The sequence below is a fragment of the Carya illinoinensis genome, chromosome 15 (genome assembly GCF_018687715.1).
Source record: "Carya illinoinensis cultivar Pawnee chromosome 15, C.illinoinensisPawnee_v1, whole genome shotgun sequence".
NCBI classification, from domain to species: Eukaryota; Viridiplantae; Streptophyta; class Magnoliopsida; order Fagales; family Juglandaceae; genus Carya; species Carya illinoinensis.
Genome location: NC_056766.1, coordinates 32,044,874 through 32,065,896, shown reverse-complemented (window position 1 = coordinate 32,065,896; position 21,023 = coordinate 32,044,874). Strand labels below are relative to the sequence as shown.

Here is a 21,023-nt window from a genome sequence, read left to right as displayed (position 1 = left end):
CATTACAATTAATGATGGCTTCTAAATATTACACAACATATATGGTCAAGGAACCTTGTAAGACCTCTTCACATATAGGTCATAAGTTTGTTATGGAGATTCTAAATGGTCATCATGATAGATGTCATCAACAATTTAGGATGGAAAAAGATGTATTTCATACTTTACGTAAAGAGTTGAATGGAAGATATAACTTAACTGGTACTTGAAACATAACTATCGAAGAAATGGTTGGAATTTTCTTGATTATATTAGGTCATGGGTTTGGTAATAGAATGGCGCAAGAAAGATTTCAACATTCAGGAGAGACTATTAGTAGGCATTTTAATAGTGTATTAATGGCTATTTCACGAATGGCAGTCGACATTATCAACCCCACTGATAGGCAATTTAAGGATGTTCCAAAAAAAATTCATGAAGATGAGTGATATTGGCCATACTTTAAAGATTGTATTGGAGCTATTGATGGAACCCATATGCCAGTTACCATATCTCCAACAAAACAAATTCCATTTATTGGTAGAAAAGGCATACCTACTCAGAATATCATGGCAATTTGTAATTTCCATATGCGTTTCACTTTTGTTTGGGCTGGGTGGGAAGGTACCGCACATGATACACATATTTTTATGGAAGCTATTCGGAATGAGGAATTGCACTTTCCACATTCACCTAGAGGTTTGAATTTAATAAGAATGACATTAATGAACTTTAATAAGATAATAAATGATTTTTATATTACTTTTGATTTATTATAATAAATTGTATGCAGGTAAATATTACTTGGTAGATGTTGGATATCCTCATATGAACGGATACATGGGGCCATACAGAAGGGAACGATATCATCTACTAGATTTTCATCGTGGTCCTCAACCAATGGGTATGCGTGAAATATTTAATCATGCACATTCGTTGCTCAGATGCACTATTGAGAGAAAATTTAGAGTTTGGAAAAATAGATGCAAGATATTAGATCATATGCCAAATTTTCCTTATCATAAGCAAGTTAAAATTATCGTGGCGTCTATGGTTATTCATAATTTTATTAGAACTCATGCATTAAAGGATATTGAGTTCAAGCCATACGATGATGACGAGGATTATCTACCTCCTAGAAGCATGGAGGATGAAGAAGCAGAAGATTACTCAAGCATGCAACAATCCAAGATATATAGTGAAAATGTTATTAATATTGAGCGTGATTATATTGTTCTTTCACTTATGCATGGTTGAAATTATTTTCATTCCATTATAATTACTGAAAAATCTATTAGACTATTTTCATTGTTATTTTATTTCTATCAAGAATATATCCTTTTGTGTCATTTCTACCTCAAAAAGTGCTTTTTAAATTCGTTTCTAAATAAATCTAATATATTTGAAAGTGCTTTAGACATACAGATCCTAAACAGTAAATAGATTTTTAATAGTAGAGCTTATTATGTTAAGCTATACGCTATAAGCCTTAAGCTATAAGCAATATTTTCTACAACAACCCCAAACAAAAATTCCTACGTTTAGCTTTTAAAACCGGTTGTACGAGAAGTTTTAAAATGTTCAAGTAGAAATAAGATCTGTATGGTTCTTTCTTAGTAGGAAGTTGGCTACTAGTTGTTTCGGTTGCCTACTGTCGTTAGCTTCTAGTATTCAACTTTGGTGTGTCTTTTTCACATGAGATAGAGAGAAGATAAAAGAAAGTATGTAGATAATTTTGAGTATTTTTCAGATAAAAGAAATGTATTTTTTGGGTGGAGCTTTGAGCTCAACCTCTTGTACAAAGTTGGTTCGGACTATACGACGATCAGTTAAGCTGTTATATCCTGGAGAAGTCAAGTCAAGATGAGTTCTGCTGCACCAGTTAATCTGACACTTTATACACCATAAAGGGCTTGAATCTCCTTAAAGAGAGCGATATTTTCGTGCCTCAGTCCTAACTAATTTTGTTTAAATGTTAATTTCAATGTAATTTTTATTTTATTATTGTGTATTCTACTAACACAATGCATCCCCGAGAGCAAAACCAAACTCAAACAGCAACCAACCACCATATACCTCCCAACCTGAAAGCATTAGGGGCGAGTGGCGCTCCACCGCATCCAGCCTGTCCAGCCCCTACCTAGGGTGACGAGGGGAACTTGCCCGCACACCGCCAGAGTACAGGTGGACCCCCACACTGAGCTGGGTGCCCGCGAATAGAGCCGAGCAGAGCCCAAGAGAGCCTGGGGCTTCCATCATCCACCCAACACAAATTATATATAAATATATATACACAAATATATATTATAAAAATAATTTTTTGCCCGCGAATAGAGCCGAGCAGAGCCCAAGACAACCTGGAGCTTCCATCATCCACCCGACACAAATTATATATAAATATATATACACAAATATATATTATAAAAATAATTTTTTTTAATAAAATAATGTCATTTTGGAGAGTACTCCCCAGAAGGTAGTCGTTTTATTATATGTTCTGGTTAAAAACATCCTCTCTCTCTCTCTCTCTCTCTCTCTCTCTCTCTCTCTCTCTCTCTCTCTCTCTCTCTCTCTCTCTCTCTCTCTCTCTCTCTCTCTCTCTCTCTCTCTCTCCTTGTTTCTTTGTTTCACTCCATAGTCGCCATTGCTCCCAACCCTGTTCGACCACCGTTGGTTATAGTTTCTCTCTTCCTCTTGTCATCACACCCGCCCTCTCCAACACCAGGTATATATATATATATATATCTAGAAGACTGTTATGGGTAGTATGCAAATGGCCCTAGGGGCCAATCCAACCACCGGGGCGGGGCTGACAGCCACCTGTCCTAGGGGTGGGATGGGTGGTGAGTAAGCACAAACAAGAGCTAGAGATCGAATTAGTTACAAAGAGTTAACTTAGAATGGGTTAACGTGGAATAAAGAACCCATTGTTGGAAATCTAATGTATACATAATAATGTTCTGCAGCACACAATGTGGTGGGCTGCTTTTTCAGAAATGCTACAGACAGGGAAGTTGGCACAGGAATTGCACACACCTCCCACTGCCTCATTTTTTACGTTTCCTTTCGTGTGCAATTCCAGTACCAAAACACCTGCATCAATCATTTTTCCTGCTTTTTTATTTCACCTGTTTTTGATAAATTCGCTTTCTAGGTTTTTGATCTATTAGCTTTCAAGCGGCATGTATCAATATTATGATGAACGAAGGTATAGAACCACTTTGTATTTCTTTCCTTTCTAATTGTTTTCATACAGGAATGACTGCATGATGGTATTGTAATTGTAACAAATTTTGTTCCACTTAAGGACACTCATGATCTTTTTATCCGAAATTTATTTCTTGATTATTTTTCATTAAATCCACTTTGCACTAACGTTGCATGGGCTGGCAATTGGAACCCATTGTGGGCCTCTAGTTCGGCATCATGAATAGAGGTGCTATCCGCACCCTTGAAAGGTTGGCCGCCACCCCACCCCGACATGGACATGGGAAGGGGGGGCGAGAGTTGCCACCGTGGGTGGGTACCCCGCCCCCATTAGTTTGTGGGCCTCTCGACCATTAATAAAAGATCAGTACCTGTCTTAGTTATTTCTAACGTATTTAAACCCAAGTCAATTCCGACCTTCTGGGTTTGAATTGAATACCTGGCAACCCGGACATTGTAGCCGATTATGTATGCTTCTTACCTAGGCAGTTTGGTGGGATAAGAGATTATACTTGCATTAATTACTTATCTTTTGGTCCAAAATCTTGGTGCAGTCAATTTTGGGTTAAGCTAACTTGCAACCATTCACTTTCTTCTTTCCTTTCCACTAATTGAAACGAAGGATGGGTTTAGGGTGCCCACAGCCTAATGCGTCTTTCAATTTTTAATTTCATTATTGTATTAAACATCTATTGCTTAAAATTTATATTTCTAGCTTTATATATTTCAACCATTCACCATCATCTCGGCTCTCATTTGATCATTCTGATGTAGCAGCCTTTTCTATAGAAGTTAAGGGTTTATATATTTCTAGTGATTTCAATAACAAACAAAATTGCCCAATTTCAACAAACATCATCTGATTCATATAGCATTAGAGGTTTTTTATAACTACATTTGACAAAATTACCATAATTCAACATTTATGCTTCGGGATAGGCATTACCGTATCAGGAAAATAAAATAACTGCCAAACAAGTCTGGAGTAATAAGCTCTCCGAACACAACCTTTCGTTATCAGTTCTTGGGCTGAAGGATGATACGCACGCCTCAGACATAGCTGTCAATCAATGATTTCCTCATCTCGTCCACAATGGCGCTAGGCTGGGCTTCCCTCAGTTTGAAAACACTCTCGATGACAGAGAGTTCTGTTGCTGTAGTATCTGAACCACAGAATGCTGTCCAGTCATTCACTGTCATGCCAGCAGCTATCACTTCACTACCACGGTTCACAGTCCCAGCCACTAATGGGACCTGAAGAAGTGTTGAAAGTTCATCCAAGTCTTCGATAGAAGTATGGGGATGAACCTGCAAAAAGTGTGGTGAAGACAATGAAGTTGACATGACACACCTCAACAGATGCCTCAATAAACACCACTTCAAGCAGAGCTGTTCCTACTTACCAAACCACCTCTGTTAGAGAAGGCACAGTAGCTGCCCACAAGAATATTGCCAGCAATTGTCTGCCTGAAAACTTCTACTCCAAGAACATCTGCAATCATCTCCTCTGTTTCCTGAACAAAAATAGGATAACTTCAAGATTAACATTCTAAATAGTTTACCAACTTCAAATTATTAAACAGGGGTGATGTTGCTGCTGAACTTGTCAGTGTTTTGAGTAAATCAGGTAAATCATCAACCTTTTTTTACCGATGGGACGTGACCCTAGGAATTGTTTGCACCCAAGGGTTCGAATCTTAAGATCTAGAGAGAGAATACAACTAAGACCAAGGCCCTTACCACTTGAGTTAACCCTTAGGGGTTAGAAGATTCTACACCAAATAATGCGAAGTGCTAAACTATTACAAATCTTGGCCTTGTAACAAATGAGCATCTCTCAACAGGTAATTTGGTTGGAAACAGTACAAAGGAAAGTAGAAGCATCAAAGAGCTACAAGGCCTTGTTGGATTTTACCCTTTTTTGTTTATGCCAAAGTAATTTATCCCTGAAATCAGAGACAAAACTTAGTGAAAGGGGGGTTAATATGTGAAGAGGATGAGGGGAGGAGGGTTCATAAGCTGAATGCAACCCCAAATCCTCATTTTCAGACTAGGCTTATTTGGATTCAATCTACCCTTAAGCCTTGGATACTAGACCACAACCGTCCCTTTTCCCCTGCTTCATTGCTATCTTCATGGCCACTTCATGATATTGTGCCAATTACAGTTCTAAACAACCAAATATGTGTTTCATAGACTTATATGAAGAAGACTAAAATTTCGACTGAATTAAACAAAGGATACTTCAAAGCCTAAAATTTTAGTTATATATAAAAGATAATGATACCCTGTCGAGATCTGTGTGTGTAAGGGCAACATGATCGTTGCAAGCTATACAATTTCCCAGAGCAGACAGTCTCTCCTCTATGCGCTGAACGACTACTTGATCAGGTAGACTGTTTCTCAAGTGCTGAAGCTCTGTAATAACATCCACAAAATAATAAGAATATAAGACCTTATAACAATAAAATGCACAACATTGCAAAAGGGGTCAATTGCGGTGCATAGTTCTTGCCCCCTGCTCCCCTCTCCTGTTTCCCTTAATGAACAGAATAAAGGATTCATCATGCTGACCCTCAATTAAAATTGAGGTATTGTTCAGTATAACAATTTCAAATGCTGCAAGATTGAAGGGCCAAGCATGCTGATAACAATATATCATTTATGTTTTTGATAAGTAGATTACAATATATATCATTAAATAACATGCAGGTTGAAGCACATAAGCTCGTGGAGACAATAGACATGTCTCCCATGTACAGTTCGAGAATTAAATGGCATAGTTATCAGCAGTGTTAAAACAAGTTCCAAGCCAAATGCCTGTAATGAATTTAATATAAAATAGGGTTATACAAAATCCAACCCTAAATCCATGTGTTTTTTTTTTTTTTTTTTTTTTTTTTTTTTTTTTTTATGAGTAATCTGATCCAGAATCTATATGTTATATAGCACATAAAAATTCCAATTCATGACTCAAGTAAAGAAACTAAGAAAAACCATATAGAGGTCATTGATGTATCTTTAAACTATCCCATCCACTCGCAATGCCTCTTCATCACCTTTTTAACATAACCAGTGTGCATCACTATGTTGGTTGGCTGGACGGAAGTGAATATATTTATCCAAGGGTGGTAGGTTAACCTTGATTCAAAGTATTTTCCTCCAACTTGCACACTTAGTTATGTCTCTTTTTCCCCACCTGTTAGTGTTGCAACTCAGTTACAAAAGCCACAAATTTTTTGTGGGGTGGTTTCGGGGAGGTATCAAAGTTTCATACGGTTCATTGGTCAAAGGTCTGCTCACCATATCTGTAGGAGGTTTGGGGGTCCAGAAGATGATTTTATTCAACTGTGCCTAACTGGGTAGATGGTTAAGGCGATATGCAAATCAAGAGTTTATGGCAGTTGGTCATGGCTATGGAGTTGGCATAGATGGTGTTCTAATGAGGTGGGTATGGAGTTGGCCTTTTAAACTATTTTTTCTTTATATCGAAGGATTTTTCAGCCATATTAGCTTTTGACATGCAAGACGAGTCTAGTATTTGCTTTGGCCATGATGTGTGATGTAGAAATCGGTCTCTCAAGGAAGCTTTTCAGAATCATTTAGCATTCCATGTTCTAAATAAGCATTTGTGGAGGATAACTTATGTATCTCTAGTGGTTCTTGATAGTGGAATGTATCTTTCATCAGGGTGGCTCAAGACGAGGAGGTGGATCCCTTTATATCTTTCTTTGAATTATTATAGGCAATCTGTAAAGGGATCCACCATCAAATGAATGTCTGTAACATAATTTGGTAAAAACACAATTGAGAAAACTTAACAGTTTATATGAACTTATTTTAAGCACTAAGAAACTTGACTTCAAGTTGCAATTTCAAGTGCCACGCAAAAAAAAAAAAAACTTTTCATTACTAAAAAAAAGAAATAATTCGGTTATTATAGGGCAGAAACTAAAAAGGTTGGTGACAACCAGTTCACAAGCATAATAGCCCTTAAGATATGCAAAATTCTAGTACGTTGGGAAACTAGCAGAACTTGCATGAAATTCTATGGGGCAGAGGACCAGGATAAAAGAAGGAAGTTGCTGATTACAAGAGGAAAAGAGAAGCAAGAGAAACATATAAATACAGGAACAACTCCAAGTTATAAGACTGATTGATATCTGCATAACATTATTTTCTGTCAGAAAGATTAAAAAGATTACAAACCTTGGTCAGTGGTGTTGTGGGGCAAGAGAAGCCCCTTTTTGTTTCCTGCAAGAGAACACAATTTTCTTTTTTGAGTATATAAGAATTTTATTGATGATGACAGGCTATTAGGCATAGCCCAAAAAAAGCTACTTGCAAGAGAACACAACTGAAAGCTAAGTAATACGGGTTTCCAAGTGGAAGTAAAATTAACCATGGAGGCAATTATCTACATATCTAACTACCTATCTGTTTTATGGATTAAGTACAAAACAGTCCTGGGATTTTAGTAGTTATCTTTCTGGTCCTCAAGTCTCAAATTTTATCAGTTCACTCGTTGGGTTTATAATTGTAAAAACCAAGAAAATCTTTTAAAAAAAAAAAAGTGGCCAGTGTTGGTCACAAGGACACCCATGGCTATTTATTTTTCAATTTTTGAAGTGAATTTTAAAATTCAGTTTTCTAAAGTTTATTTGTAGTTTTGTTTCGTTTTTTTTTTTTTTAACTTTTAAACTAATTTTATGTTTTTTGCATATGTTTATTTTCTAAATTATGTTTATTTTTTGGCATGTGGCACACCACATTAGATTCCACTAAATTATTTAACAAAAACCTAGCAGATTGTTCTTACTGAAAAAAATACAAACCCATGAAGCAAATGATAAAATTGGAAATCAAAGGAGGAAAAAAAGATAATCTGGTCAAATTCAGTAACTTTTTTTGTATTAAACCCTTTTTTGTACAACGGCAATATGACGCAGTGAAAAAAAGGGCGTAAAATCAAGAATACAATGTATTGAATAAAAAAGCGAGTCAGTTCAAAAGGGATACTAGTACCTGCACAAAGGCGTCCAATAATGCGAGTGCCGCTAATGGAGGTCTTAACCACAGGGATTGCATCTGCTAACTCAGTCTCAAATGTACTTCAATGGCAAACGCAACCGTATCAGTTTATGTTCTGAAAGCAAAACAATTAGAAACAAAGATTAAAAAAACAGATGGGAGAGTACAGAAAACCTGTAGAAATTCTCAGAACCACCAATAGCAACCAAACAGTAGGCGTTGGTGAGCTTAGAAAAAACGCCCACATCGCATGAGTTTTCAAACTGAAGCCCTGCAATTATGTATTTATGTATTCAATTCAACTCATTCTCTCTCTGATTGTAATAAGTAAATAAAATACAATGTTTCCAAAATATTTTAACCATTAAATAAATACTAAGACGAAGAGTTCATATTTTTTTATCTATGAATAACAGAAAGAAGCACAGAAATACTTACTGGTCGCCATAATCAAACCTCAAAACTTACACCTGCAAACTTTATTCGTAATCAGAACCCTAAAAAGAAACGGGGAAAACTGTGTAAAGATCGATGAACATAGAAACTCAGTTTATCAATCTTTGAAAAATATAAACATATACGCAGCCTTAGCTGCAAAGTTGTGGAATAGTCTCTTTGTCGAAGCTTGTTTTGGTTTTTGGATTCTTCTAAAAAGAATCTATTTTTGTAGGTTAATAGAACTAACGTAGCAATTGGGGATTTAACACTATTTCGACTCTAAGTTCCAATTCTTCAATACCTTACACTAAATCAGCTGAAGAGGCCAACGAACTGTCGAAATCAACGTCAAAGAGGTGTGGAGAGGAGTGAAGGGGGAGGGGGGCGGCTAGGGTTAGAGGTCGAGAAGCTTAAAACGCTCGGGGGCCCTCAGAGCAACTCACAAATTCACAATGGTTTGCCTCTCTTCTTTGATGCTTTTAGGAGCATTCCAATCTTACGAAGGGTTTAGTGCTTATCCCCGCCAAATAAAATTAGTTTTTGCTAAATTCACGTATTAATTTATATATTAATATTAATTTTTTTATATTTAAATTTTAAATTAATATTATTTTTAATAAAATTTATTTTTTATCTAATCACAATAGATTAGTGTATATATTAGTACACAATTATATTTGTAACTAAATTTTTTCAAAATAATATACATATATTTAAATTTTTTTAATTTATTTTTAATTTTATTTTTATTAAACTAATGGAATTATTTTACTAATCATTAATACACTAAATACTTATTAAAAAAAATATATATTGTGTGATGTGTAGAATGCTAAATAGAATTATTCTATTGTAAAATTTTATATGTAAAATAGAACAAATAAATTTTGATAGTGTATTTTAAACAGAATAATTATACTTAACATCTCACGTACTATATATCATAAATTTTTTAATATTTTTTCTTTTTCTTATAATAAGTATGTGATATATCGGTGATGATGAGTAGAATAACTCAATTAGTTTAAAATGAATAAAATAAAATAAAATAGTTTTCTCTATCTAAACTCCCTATATTTCATTTCTAAATTTTCAGTAATGAACAGTGAAAACTAACAGTAAACAGTACGTGAAACAGTATAAAATTGATATGAACAGTGCAAAACTGTCATGAATAGTGTATAATTTAGCTATTTATAAAACAATGGTCCTTACACCCTTTTCAAAATTCAAAAATTAAAAACTATCTTATCTCATCATATTTCATTATCTAAACACATATTTTTTTATAAATTATTTCATCTCTACTTAACTTAAAAATTTTATTACTATTTAAAATATCACATCTCATTTTATTTGAAATGTGTATTCAAACGAGTACTTTGACTTTAAATTATTTTCAGGACCGGCTCTTCCATTAGGTGACTTAGGCAAAGGCAATTGCCTAAGGCCCCTAGCGGAAGAAAGCCTAAAAGAATTCTAAGTAAAATTAATTAAAAAGAAAAAAAAAACTTAATTAAAAAATAAATAAATTAACTCAATAAGAAAACATCAAAAATATAAAAAAAGATATTATATTATTACTAGTTTTAAAAATATCTCCATATAATAATTATCTCTCGTACTCTCCTTATAAAAATATAATTCTCTTTTGTTATTATTAGTTTAATATATAATGTGAAAATTGTAAATAACAAAATCTAATTTTTGATTGTTTATTAAAAAAAATTATATTATCCTTTGAAGAGGCAAGAGTCAAAATTTTTTCAAATGCGTAGATTATTTATGAAATTTTATTGAAAATAATTATTATAATTGATTTTAAAAGTTTAAAGTACATCTTGTAAAATTAAATCGGATCAAATTTTCTCTAAATTGATAATTTTTTAATAAAAATTAAGTCGATTATAGTGAAAAGGGTGGTATAAAATTTTAATCAATAATTTATTTTGCAAAAAGATAAGAATTATTTTTAAATAAAAAGGTAATGTAAAAATTAAATTTAAGATCATTATTATTTTAAATAAATAAAAAGGCATGCTCAAAATTAAAAGATCTATGGAGAGTGCTTTCCCGTCATTTTATCGAGTCGATGATGTTCAATCAGATTTTAAGATCAACCCAACTTTACCTAAACGGTCAGGATCGGGTCATGTGGGCGGGCCGGGCCCTTTATATTTCTGCGCAGGCCTAGTGAGACCTACCGAGCATGAGGTTTTGATAAAGGAAAATGCTATTAATATTATGCTTCCTAATTTATATCAATTATTGTGTCACAGAGTTTATTAAAAAAAATTAAAAATATATTTAAAACAAAATAAAACCAAAAAAAAAAAAAAAGAGATCAAATCTTGGGTTCTCTTGGTCGTTTATATATATTTATATTTTTAATTTTTTTAATAAGACACGTAACACCACATCATGTTAAGAAAACAAAATGAGTAACATAAATTAGAAGTATAATAGCATTATTTTTTAATAAATCATTTTGCGAAATTGGTAAGGGTAGTTGGTAGGACATGAGTAATGCTACATACAATTGTGAAATGCGTAAAAGTCATGCAATTCTTTTAAAAAAGAATAGGGTCATTATTAAAAAATTAATTTTTTATGTGAATATCATATTTATTTTTTTTTAAAATGATTATACAATATTTACATATTTCATGACTGTAAATATCATTTTTCACCCCAAAATATTGTGGGTGTTCTACCATCTACGTACAAATGTGAGATGCGCCAGATGAGACAGATAATTTGCATACAGTATTGTACATAGAGTGCATTATTATTGCATGGAAAATGTAGCCCGTTTGGATTCAAAAAGCGTTTCATCTCATCTCATCTCATCATCTCTCATTTTATCATTACAAATTTCTTAAATTTTTACATAAAATATAATAAATAAATCAACTTTTTTAAATCTTAAAATAATAATATTTATTTAAATTTTATTTTTTATTTAAAATAATCTCATCTCATCTTTAAATGCACAGCTTGAAAAAAGGAATTTAGGTATATTTTTTCAATTTCTTTTCTCAGTCCCTGTGCAATTATTGCATATCCCAGTTTTTGTAAAGGTGGGTCGCGGGCTCCTGCAGGTTTCGAAGAAGGCTGAGGCAACAATTACAATGGAGGCACAACAACCACTCTCCACTCAGTCCACCAATGCATTTATGAATATTGCACCTGCGGATGAACCAATTAAGGTACACTATCTGATGACATTCCATTAGTTTTCCTACTTCAGATGGTGGCTAGAGAGAGCGTACTCTTAAATATCTTAACATAAAATAATACCATTGGAATCTTTGATTTTTTATGATTCCAGATAATAAATAATAACATTTAGAATGCGTACCTCCCAAAAAGTCCAGGTTCATTTTCTCTCTTTTCTCTCTAACAAACGCATCTCCAACCAGTTCTCAAGATTGTCGCATTGTCGCCCCTTCGCTGGAGAGAGGGGGTTCGGAGCTTAGGCTCCAACCACCTCCTCCCCTAGCCAGCCCCAGTGGCTTTTCTATTTCTATGATTTTCCGTTGGTTTATTTTTCCTAATTTTTTCTTTAGTTTTCTCTTTGTAGGGACGATTGTAACGTCTGTCCTTGTGGTAGGTCCTTTACAAAATGATTTTAAGAAAATAGACAAAAATTACGGTTTCTTTTAAAATTTTCTTTCCTTTCATGCCAGGACACAAAAGATTTCATGTTTATAAATAAAACTTATTTTCTTAATTAAAAAGTTACAGCAACAAATATTATATTTCATAATTAAAATTTCTCGTACAAAATATTGTGCCTAGGCTTTAGTGTTTTTCCCCTTGGGATGTGCCCATCCTTACCCGTCATGCTTATTTTGTCCTTAGGAGGGCACACATTAAAACTAAAATGAGCCAATGACTCGTAACCATTACTTCATACAGTTAAAATATAACAACATAGGTTTTTAGTCATGCATTCATCACTCTATACATATCATACATAGACATTTGATTCATTTTAAAACGTTTATTCAATTCATTTTAAAACATTGCGAGGTAGTGTTTTTCTTTAAAAATGTTTTCTTCTTGTAAAACAGTTCTCCACCGTCGCTGCCTTCATTTCTTAAAGAGTCTTTTCATGTATACATCTTTTCATACATACATGTATTCTTTCTTAACATGCATACATTCTTTCTTATCGCTTTCATTGGCTGTTGCACACTGTTGCACCCAGTGTGCTGAGATTAGCGGTCTTTTGGACCTGATTTCACCCGTGGCCATGGGTTGGAAATCCATTCCGTCAGAGTGCAGCACTGGGTGCACTACTAGTACTACTTACCTGGCATTGCAATCTGCCCAGTCCAGTCCTTCAGTACCTTTTCATTTTCATTCATGTGACCGTTACATATTTTCATATATTAAAGCATTCAGTCCATTCATTCATTTCAATCATTTCGTTCCTTTTTAGTCTATTAAGTCCTTTATAGTTCTTTCATTCATTTCTTTCAATTCTTATAGTTCTTACAGTCTTTTCTTTCAGTTCATTCATAAAAAGTCATTTAAAAAGCATGGGCTTAAACATCTTTCATGGCATCATTTGAAACATCAGTTCATAGAGGCATTTTAAAATACTTTCTTCGCGTCTTTTAAAGTGTAGGGCCAAGGCCTCTTGTTTCGTCTTGTGAACATACATACAATACGCATCACGTATAGCATCTATCCACATACATACACTTACGTACTTTGGGTGCGTGAAAAGGGGTTGTCAATGAGGGTCGTTACATACGTATACTTAAAACCTTATGCTTAGCATTCTTTCTTAAAACAGTGTTTTGTGTCAGTTCGTAAAACTTGTTTTGTAAAGAAAAGAGTCTCGTTTTCATTTTCATTTATTTTAGAAAACTCTAGAAGAGTATGAATGCAATACTTACATGGACTTCATGCCATACTCACTCCATGCAGTCCATTCGTGTGGGTGTCATATGGCAACCCACATGCATATACGTAACGTTACATCATTCTCTATCTAATGCATAAGCAACTATATTAGAAATAGAACTATGCTTCACTTGGAATACTCTCCGTCCATCCCTAGGTTCTTACGTGCCATTTATTATGCTAAAACCTTCAAAATACTATTCCTTAAAGTGAACCTCCGTAATTCACCTTAGGGTTAAGACACTAAGACATTCGTCTTATTCTTCTATCAACATGTCGACGCATGACTCAGACTGACTAAGTCACGCATCCTAATTCTAGACATCATACCTATCTTCATACATCCTAACCCATACTCAATCCTCATTCCCAGCCATACACGCCACACGGCTTAAAGACAACTTTGAGGCTAAAACACCGTGTAACTATACTCAAGATATATTACCCATTACATATGGTAAACCTGTCTAGCATACATGTCTCGCCAGAGACACATGTACAATATCCATTTTTCACCTAAGATCAACTTATAGTTCAATGAACTCTCGCTTATATAATCAAGCTCCATACTCCGATACCAACTTACTCAAACCCGGTCGATAGGATTATTCTTACTTCCAGCCCTGTACAAGTTCATCTCGACACTTAACAAGAGGACTGCATCAACAAATGTACCTCTGTCACATAGCATAGCTCGAAACTAATCCCGAGTCACGGCACGACACCCATCAGGCTTCTGCTGCGCTACTCTTACACTTTTCCACCACTTCACACATAATCTCAGCCATAAGTTAATCACAAGGTGACACCCGTCACCTCGGACTACAGGCCACGTCACAGCTATTTTGGGACACTCGTACATAGTTCCCGATGCTATACACTACACTCTATGCTCCTCAACTATGCAACCATCTTTTTATTTGCGACATGCCATATGGTGCATCGCTACACAACACAGAGCACACGCCACGTGTATTCTCTTCACTCTACGCCACACGTCACTATGGCGTACGTCACATGGTGCGTCGCTGCACTACATAAAATATGTTCCACGTGTACCCCCTTCACACACCATGCCGCATCACAACTATGGCATACACCTCACACCCATACTTCATAGCATAGTTTACAACACTACACAGTTATGCTCAACACTTCGTTACACAGCCACACTTCACTTCACAACTACACAGCCACACTTCACTGCACTACATGAAGTACGCTCCATGTGTACTCCCTTCACACACCATGCCGCATCACAACTACAGCATACACCTCACACCCATACTTCATAACACAGTCCACAACACTACACAGTTATGCCCAACACTTAGTTACACAGCCACACTTCACGTCACAACTATACAGCGAACTCCACAATTACTAAGGACACAGTCTACAATCCAACCAACCAACTAACATTAATATAAATAATGAGAGATAGAGGATTATACCATCGACGACATAACCCGTGCGTCACTCGCTGCCCGTCATGATTAAGGCATCGGATGAGTCGTACGTGGCGGTTAACACCATGTATGATGGCGGTTAACCACTTACAGTGGCTGTCCACCACATAAAGTGGCGGTTTAGGCTTAGAGATAGCTAGGCGTGGTCTTGGAAAGGCTCAATGGGGCCTCATGGTGGTCTGGGTGGGGAGTACAGCGGCATCTTGCCGTGAACAGTGCACCCGAGAGAGAGTGAGGGTGCGTGAGAGAGGTGGGGACTATGGAATTTCATAAGGAGCTAGGGGAATGAAGAGGGAGGCTGGTGGAAGTTCTTGGTGGCAGGTGGTGGCTAGATGGTGGCCCACGGCAATGCTGCCCAAAGCTTAGGTCCATGAGAGACCCATTTTGAGTAGAGAGAGAGAGAGAGAGAGAGAGAGAGAGAGAGAGAGAGAGAGGGGCTCGTGGGGGAGGTGAGGAGGTGTTGGTAGTTCGTTGGTGGCTAGGAATCACGATGGTGGTGCTTGGTGGCAGGGGAGGTGGAGTACGGCGGTGCTAGGGTCGTCGGTGGTGAGAGCCTGTGCAATAAACCCATTTTTGGGTTGTGCACGTGTGTGCCACGGGGAGGGAGAGAGGAGGTGGGTTCGGTGGGGGTTGGTCACCGGTGAAGTGGTGTGGCAGCTTGAGTTGCCGCATACGGTGGTGCAAAGGAGGAGAATGGATTTTGAAACCCATTAGGCTAAGCTAACATAGGAAGAGAGAGAGAGCACATGAGGAAGAGAAACCAAGGTGAGGGAGGTTGCCGAAAGGAAGGGGCTGGCTAGTGACTGGCGATGAGACTGGGCAGAGCTGTGGTGGCACCGGCTGAAGGAGATAAGCCACACGGGTGAGGAAGAAGGGAGAGTGCACGTCGGGTTGAGAGAGAGAGAGAGAGAGAGAGAGAGAGAGAGAGAGAGAGAGAGAGAGAGAGAGAGAGAGAGAGAGAGAGAGAGGCTTGTATATTTAATCTAGGTCTTTCGCTTCAGGATCTACAAAACGATCTAACAATGAGTTTAAATACTGATTTGAAAATACATAAATGTTTTATTTAAATTAAAACACTGAGTAGAATTAAGATAGAATATTATTTTATAAACTAAAGTTTATAAAATAATATTCATTCATCATTAATTAAAATGATGAAGTCTCGTTAGTTGTTTAAAAAGAATAAAACCATTTAAATTAATTTTGAGTTTTCAACATAAATTTAAATCTTGTAATATTTTCAAATGACTAAAATATTTTAATTTAAATAATTTTTTGCAATTGTAATATTTTTGGAGCTCTTCAAAAATATTATAATTGTGTTATTTAAAAACAAGTTTAGTCTAATAACACTGAAAATATTACATATAAATATTTTCAGAATATTTAAAATATTCGTAAGCTTTTAAAATAATGGGCTTGCTTCAAAATCCGCTTGATATCTTTTAAAACACACCATCGAGTTACGACACGTAGAATGAGGTTCGTAATTATAGAAGAAAAAATGAGCAGGTTATTACACCGACCAATTTGCTGCTTTTTGACATCCTCCGTCCTACATGCTCTGCCTCTTCAGCATCTCCAATCACTGATCTTCATGGTCACAAAAGAAAAATCGTGATTTTGTTCAGCGCGTTCATTTCACGCGCGATCCCTTCTGTGCGCGTTTTCCACACGCAGCTGCTTCCTGGGGTGGCTTTTAAGGCCACACATGTCTCATTGACTTGAGAGGCCTCTAATCCTTTGGATCAGCCCATCCGTTCATCTCCTTAGGTGGCGCGTGGCTTGCATGTGCCGCCACTGCCTGTGTTAGCCCTTTTCTGGCGACTCGACTCAATGTTCAGCTGCTACCCTATGTTACCTATTTTTCTAACTTGTGATCTTGCAAGAGGGATTGTGGACCTCTCCAAAACTCATCTCAAGACAATAAGTGACAGTGCACTTGCCATCACCGCTTTTAGTGGAGGATCCACCGCCACCAACGGTGGTTCCATTGTTCGCTTTTATGCAAACACCTTATTTCCGTCTTCTTATAAGACAACGTGCTCTTGTAGGATATGAGTATGGACCAAGAAATTGATTTCAAATAAACCCATTTTTTTCCTTTTTTTCACTACTATGCATTGTTATTTATTGCTTTAGGACGTTTGTTGAGGAACCCCACCCCTTCCTCATATATTATCTTTTTAGTTTAATGAAGTAAAGCTTGCTTTAGAGAGAGAGAGAGAGAGAGAGAGAGAGAGAGAGAATTGCGTACCTCCCTCCGTCTCATAAAGAAAATGACCCGAATATGAGAGAATGATAACCCCAGTAACTTTACTTTCGAGTGTCTCCCAATGGCTAGAGATTCAATTATGTTATAGGTGAGAACTTTTTATCCCACAATATTATTTATAGATTTCTGGTCATCATGGAATATAGAGACATTCGTGTCTCACTATGACTAAATCTAGAGGTATTCTTGTAATAATATTTAAACTAGTCTAAACCTATTAGGATATGGGTATGTTGGACTTAGAGTTTTAACAAAACTCTTACATTCTCCCAATTGGTCCATACGCCCATAAAATAATATTTTCTATTCATGGGTTAATTATAGGAAATTAACCATATTGTGCATGTTCATTTCCAGAAAAAAAATTTCTAGATCAAAATACATTACATAAGTTCAGTAATATTAATGTCAAATCAACTACAAATGCGAGTCACGATGATCTTCTATTATATAACCAATAAATTTCTTTTCATGTACCACAATATTAGTAACTTAATTTAGCACGATCTTTAATTGAGACAATTAAGGCTAATACAGTAATGCCTTGGGTTTCAAATCATGTCTATTTTAGACATTATCTTATTATTATTTAGCTACACCATTCAATATACACATAAAGTTAAAAGATAAGAAAAAAGAAACAATTATAATAAATATATTTCAATATCCAGTAACAAAATACTAAGCATATCACGTATCTCTTTAGCATATTCATATCATGGGTATAAGCATATAATCCATCATTTCAATATGTTCTTTAAAGTATAATAATTAACTTAGTATTGATATAGAGATATTTGTTTATGTACTTTCTCCTTAGCACTTTCTCCATCTTTTCAATATGTTCTTTAAAGTATAATAATTAACTTAGTATTGATATAGACATATTTGTTTTTGTACTTTCTCATTAGCACTTAGGTATTTAAAATTTCTTTAAATATTCATCATTTGAAGAAAAAATACACTAAGAAATTCTCGCCATACATTCTTAGCGGCTTGATTATAAGTCGATAATTTCAAGTTTTAAGATAAATTTCCTCAATCAGATACAATACATTGTGGCCTTAAAGCATGTCACAAAGTTGGTCTCTATTGCATATGAAACAGTAAGAGATTTGCCTCATACTTTTTCGAAAAATAACTGTTGAACTCAAGGTTTCAAGTTTTATGTGATTATAAATCTACACATGGATTTTGATGATAACAAATGAATTCAAAGAATAAAAGAGTTTCAAGCTCAAGTTGTTCACACAATGAAATCAAGCACATCAAAGAACCAAGCATGAGCAAGAAGGAAATAAGTTCACATTAAAGTTATAGAGTAATGTTGTAAATCTCTTAAAATTTGAAATTAGGATTAATGCTTAAAATTAATATTTTATCATAAAGCATTAAAATACATTTTCCACATGTGCATGAATATTTTTGAAAATTAAATTTGAAAATTTTGAAAGATGATTGATTGTCATCTTTTGCATGTGCATGCCTTGATTAAAGGGTTGAACTTTGAAAATATTAAAGATGATTGATTGTCATCTTTCACATGTGCATGTTTTATTTGAATATTTTCAAAAGTAATTGATACTTTTTTAGACTTATACAAAAGGTAAATGATTTTGTTTGAAAATTTTGAAAAGTAAAGTGTGCTCATTTTGTCATATGCAAAAAGTAAAAGATTAGGTTTGAATTTTTTGAAAAAGGAAAAGTGTGCTCATTTTGTCATATGCCAAAAGTAAAAGATTAGGTTTGATTTTTTTGAAAAAGTGAATGATGTTGTCTTTGACAATTGAAAAAGAAGAACATTTTATTTGAATTTTTTGAAAAAGTGAATGATGTTGTCTTTGACATGTGAATCTTTTTAAATTTGAATATGAAGTCTCATATGCCTATAAATAGATCATTTGAGAGCTTCACATTCACTACACCAAGAGCATACAACATTCATTCAAAGCTTTCATTCTCTCTTCTCTAAGTATTGAGCCTTAATCCTTGTTCATTTTGAGAGATATAGTTTGCGCTGTATTATTCTTATTTCACTCATTGAGGAGTGTTTTATGATAATCTACCCACTATCAGCTCTTGTATAAGAAAAAGGTATGTATAACCCTTGTGTGTGTAGAAAGTATTCTACACGGAGAATAGTTGAATCACCACATGTAAGGTGATTGCAAGTGTAGAGGGTGTTCTACACGGATCCTTTGTAGCGGTGTTGTTCAAAGGTGTAATAGGTTTCTATCTCCACCTGAAGGAGGTTGAATAGTGAATTTGGGAATCTTCAAGGGGTAGCTTGAGGCGAGGACGTAGGCAGTGGGGCCGAACCTCGTTAACATACTGAGTTTGCTTCTCTCTTACCCTTACTCTTTATATTTATTGTTATTTCATATTTTGTTTATATTTTATATTATATATTTGATTTATAATTGTTAATTTTTTTAATACAACTCAATTCACCCCCCCTCTTGTGTTAGTCATCTGGGCAACAATTGATATCAGAGCTAAGAGCTCTATTATAAGACTAACTATCTTTTGAGTTAAGATCTTATGGCTAACATTTCAGCTTCGTTTGGTGAAGGTCAATCTAGCAGTCGGTCTCCACTCTTTTGTGGAGATAATTACTCATTCTGGAAAGTTAGAATGAGAATATTTCTTCAAGCTCAAGGTAGAGAAATCTGGAAATGTATTGTAAATGGACCTTATATTCCAACAAAAGTGGTTGATGGAGTAAAGGTCAAAAAGGAAGAAGAAGAGTTTGATCGTGAAGACGATAGACTTTATACTTTAAATTTAACTGCTATGAATTTATTATACAATGCTCTTAATGGAAATGAGTTTAATAGAATAATGAATTGCGTTACGGCAAAGGAAATTTGGGATAACTTGGAAGTAACTTATGAAGGAACTTCGCAAGTCAAGGAATCAAAAATTTATATTCTTACTCATGAATATGAAATGTTTAAGATGAATGATGATGAATCTATTTCTAGTATGCACACTCGTTTTACTAACATCATAAACAGCTTGACAGCTCTTGGCAAAGTTTATTCCAAGGTAGAGATAGTAAGAAAAATTCTCAACTCTTTACCAAAACGTTGGGAATCAAAAATTAAAGCGATTCTTGAAGCTAGAGACCTTAAGAAGCTCGAAGTCAATGAACTCATCGGGTCACTTATCACCCATGAGTACACATTGAAAAGAGGAGAAGAAGAAGGAAAGTCAAAGAAGAGCTTAGCACTTAAAGCTGTTCCTCATAAAAGTGAAAGTGATGAAGATGAGGAAAATGACGATAAAGATGAAGAAGTTGCAATGATAACAAGAAGAATTCAGAGGTTCTTGAAGAAAAATAGAACTCCTCCGAGAAAATCCTTCAAAAAGTTTTCCAAGAAAGATTCAGGTAAAAATGATACTTTAATTTGTTATAAATGCAATAAACCTGTTCATATCAAGCCAGATTGTCCTCTGCTAAAGAAAGATCGAAACAAGGGCAAGAAAGCAATGAAAGCTACATGGAATGATGATTCAAGTAGCTCAGATAGTGAAGTAAGCAATGAAAAATCAGCAAATCTTTGTCTTATGGCTAAAGATGACATTGAGGTAACAAATTTTGATAATATTGAAGATCCTTCATATGAAGAATTGCAAAATATTTTAGAAGAGGTATATGAGGAATTTGAAAAATTGGGTATCAAGTATACTGCTTTGAAAAAGAA

At 35.1% G+C, this 21,023-nt stretch overlaps 1 protein-coding gene across 1 annotated transcript; it reads right to left on the bottom strand.

The window, feature by feature from the left end:
• Positions 1-4,029: 4,029 nt before the first annotated feature.
• LOC122296556 (eukaryotic translation initiation factor 6-2) lies at positions 4,030-9,141 on the bottom strand. The gene is made up of 8 exons (XM_043106340.1): positions 8,957-9,141; positions 8,656-8,714; positions 8,392-8,488; positions 8,212-8,297; positions 7,396-7,440; positions 5,474-5,604; positions 4,590-4,700; positions 4,030-4,494 (listed from the first exon to the last, which is right to left on the bottom strand). The coding sequence occupies exons 2-8, from the start codon at positions 8,663-8,665 to the stop codon at positions 4,237-4,239; spliced, it is 738 nt and encodes a 245-aa protein (XP_042962274.1). The 5' UTR covers positions 8,666-8,714; positions 8,957-9,141; the 3' UTR covers positions 4,030-4,236.
• Between the last annotated feature and the right edge of the window lie 11,882 nt (positions 9,142-21,023).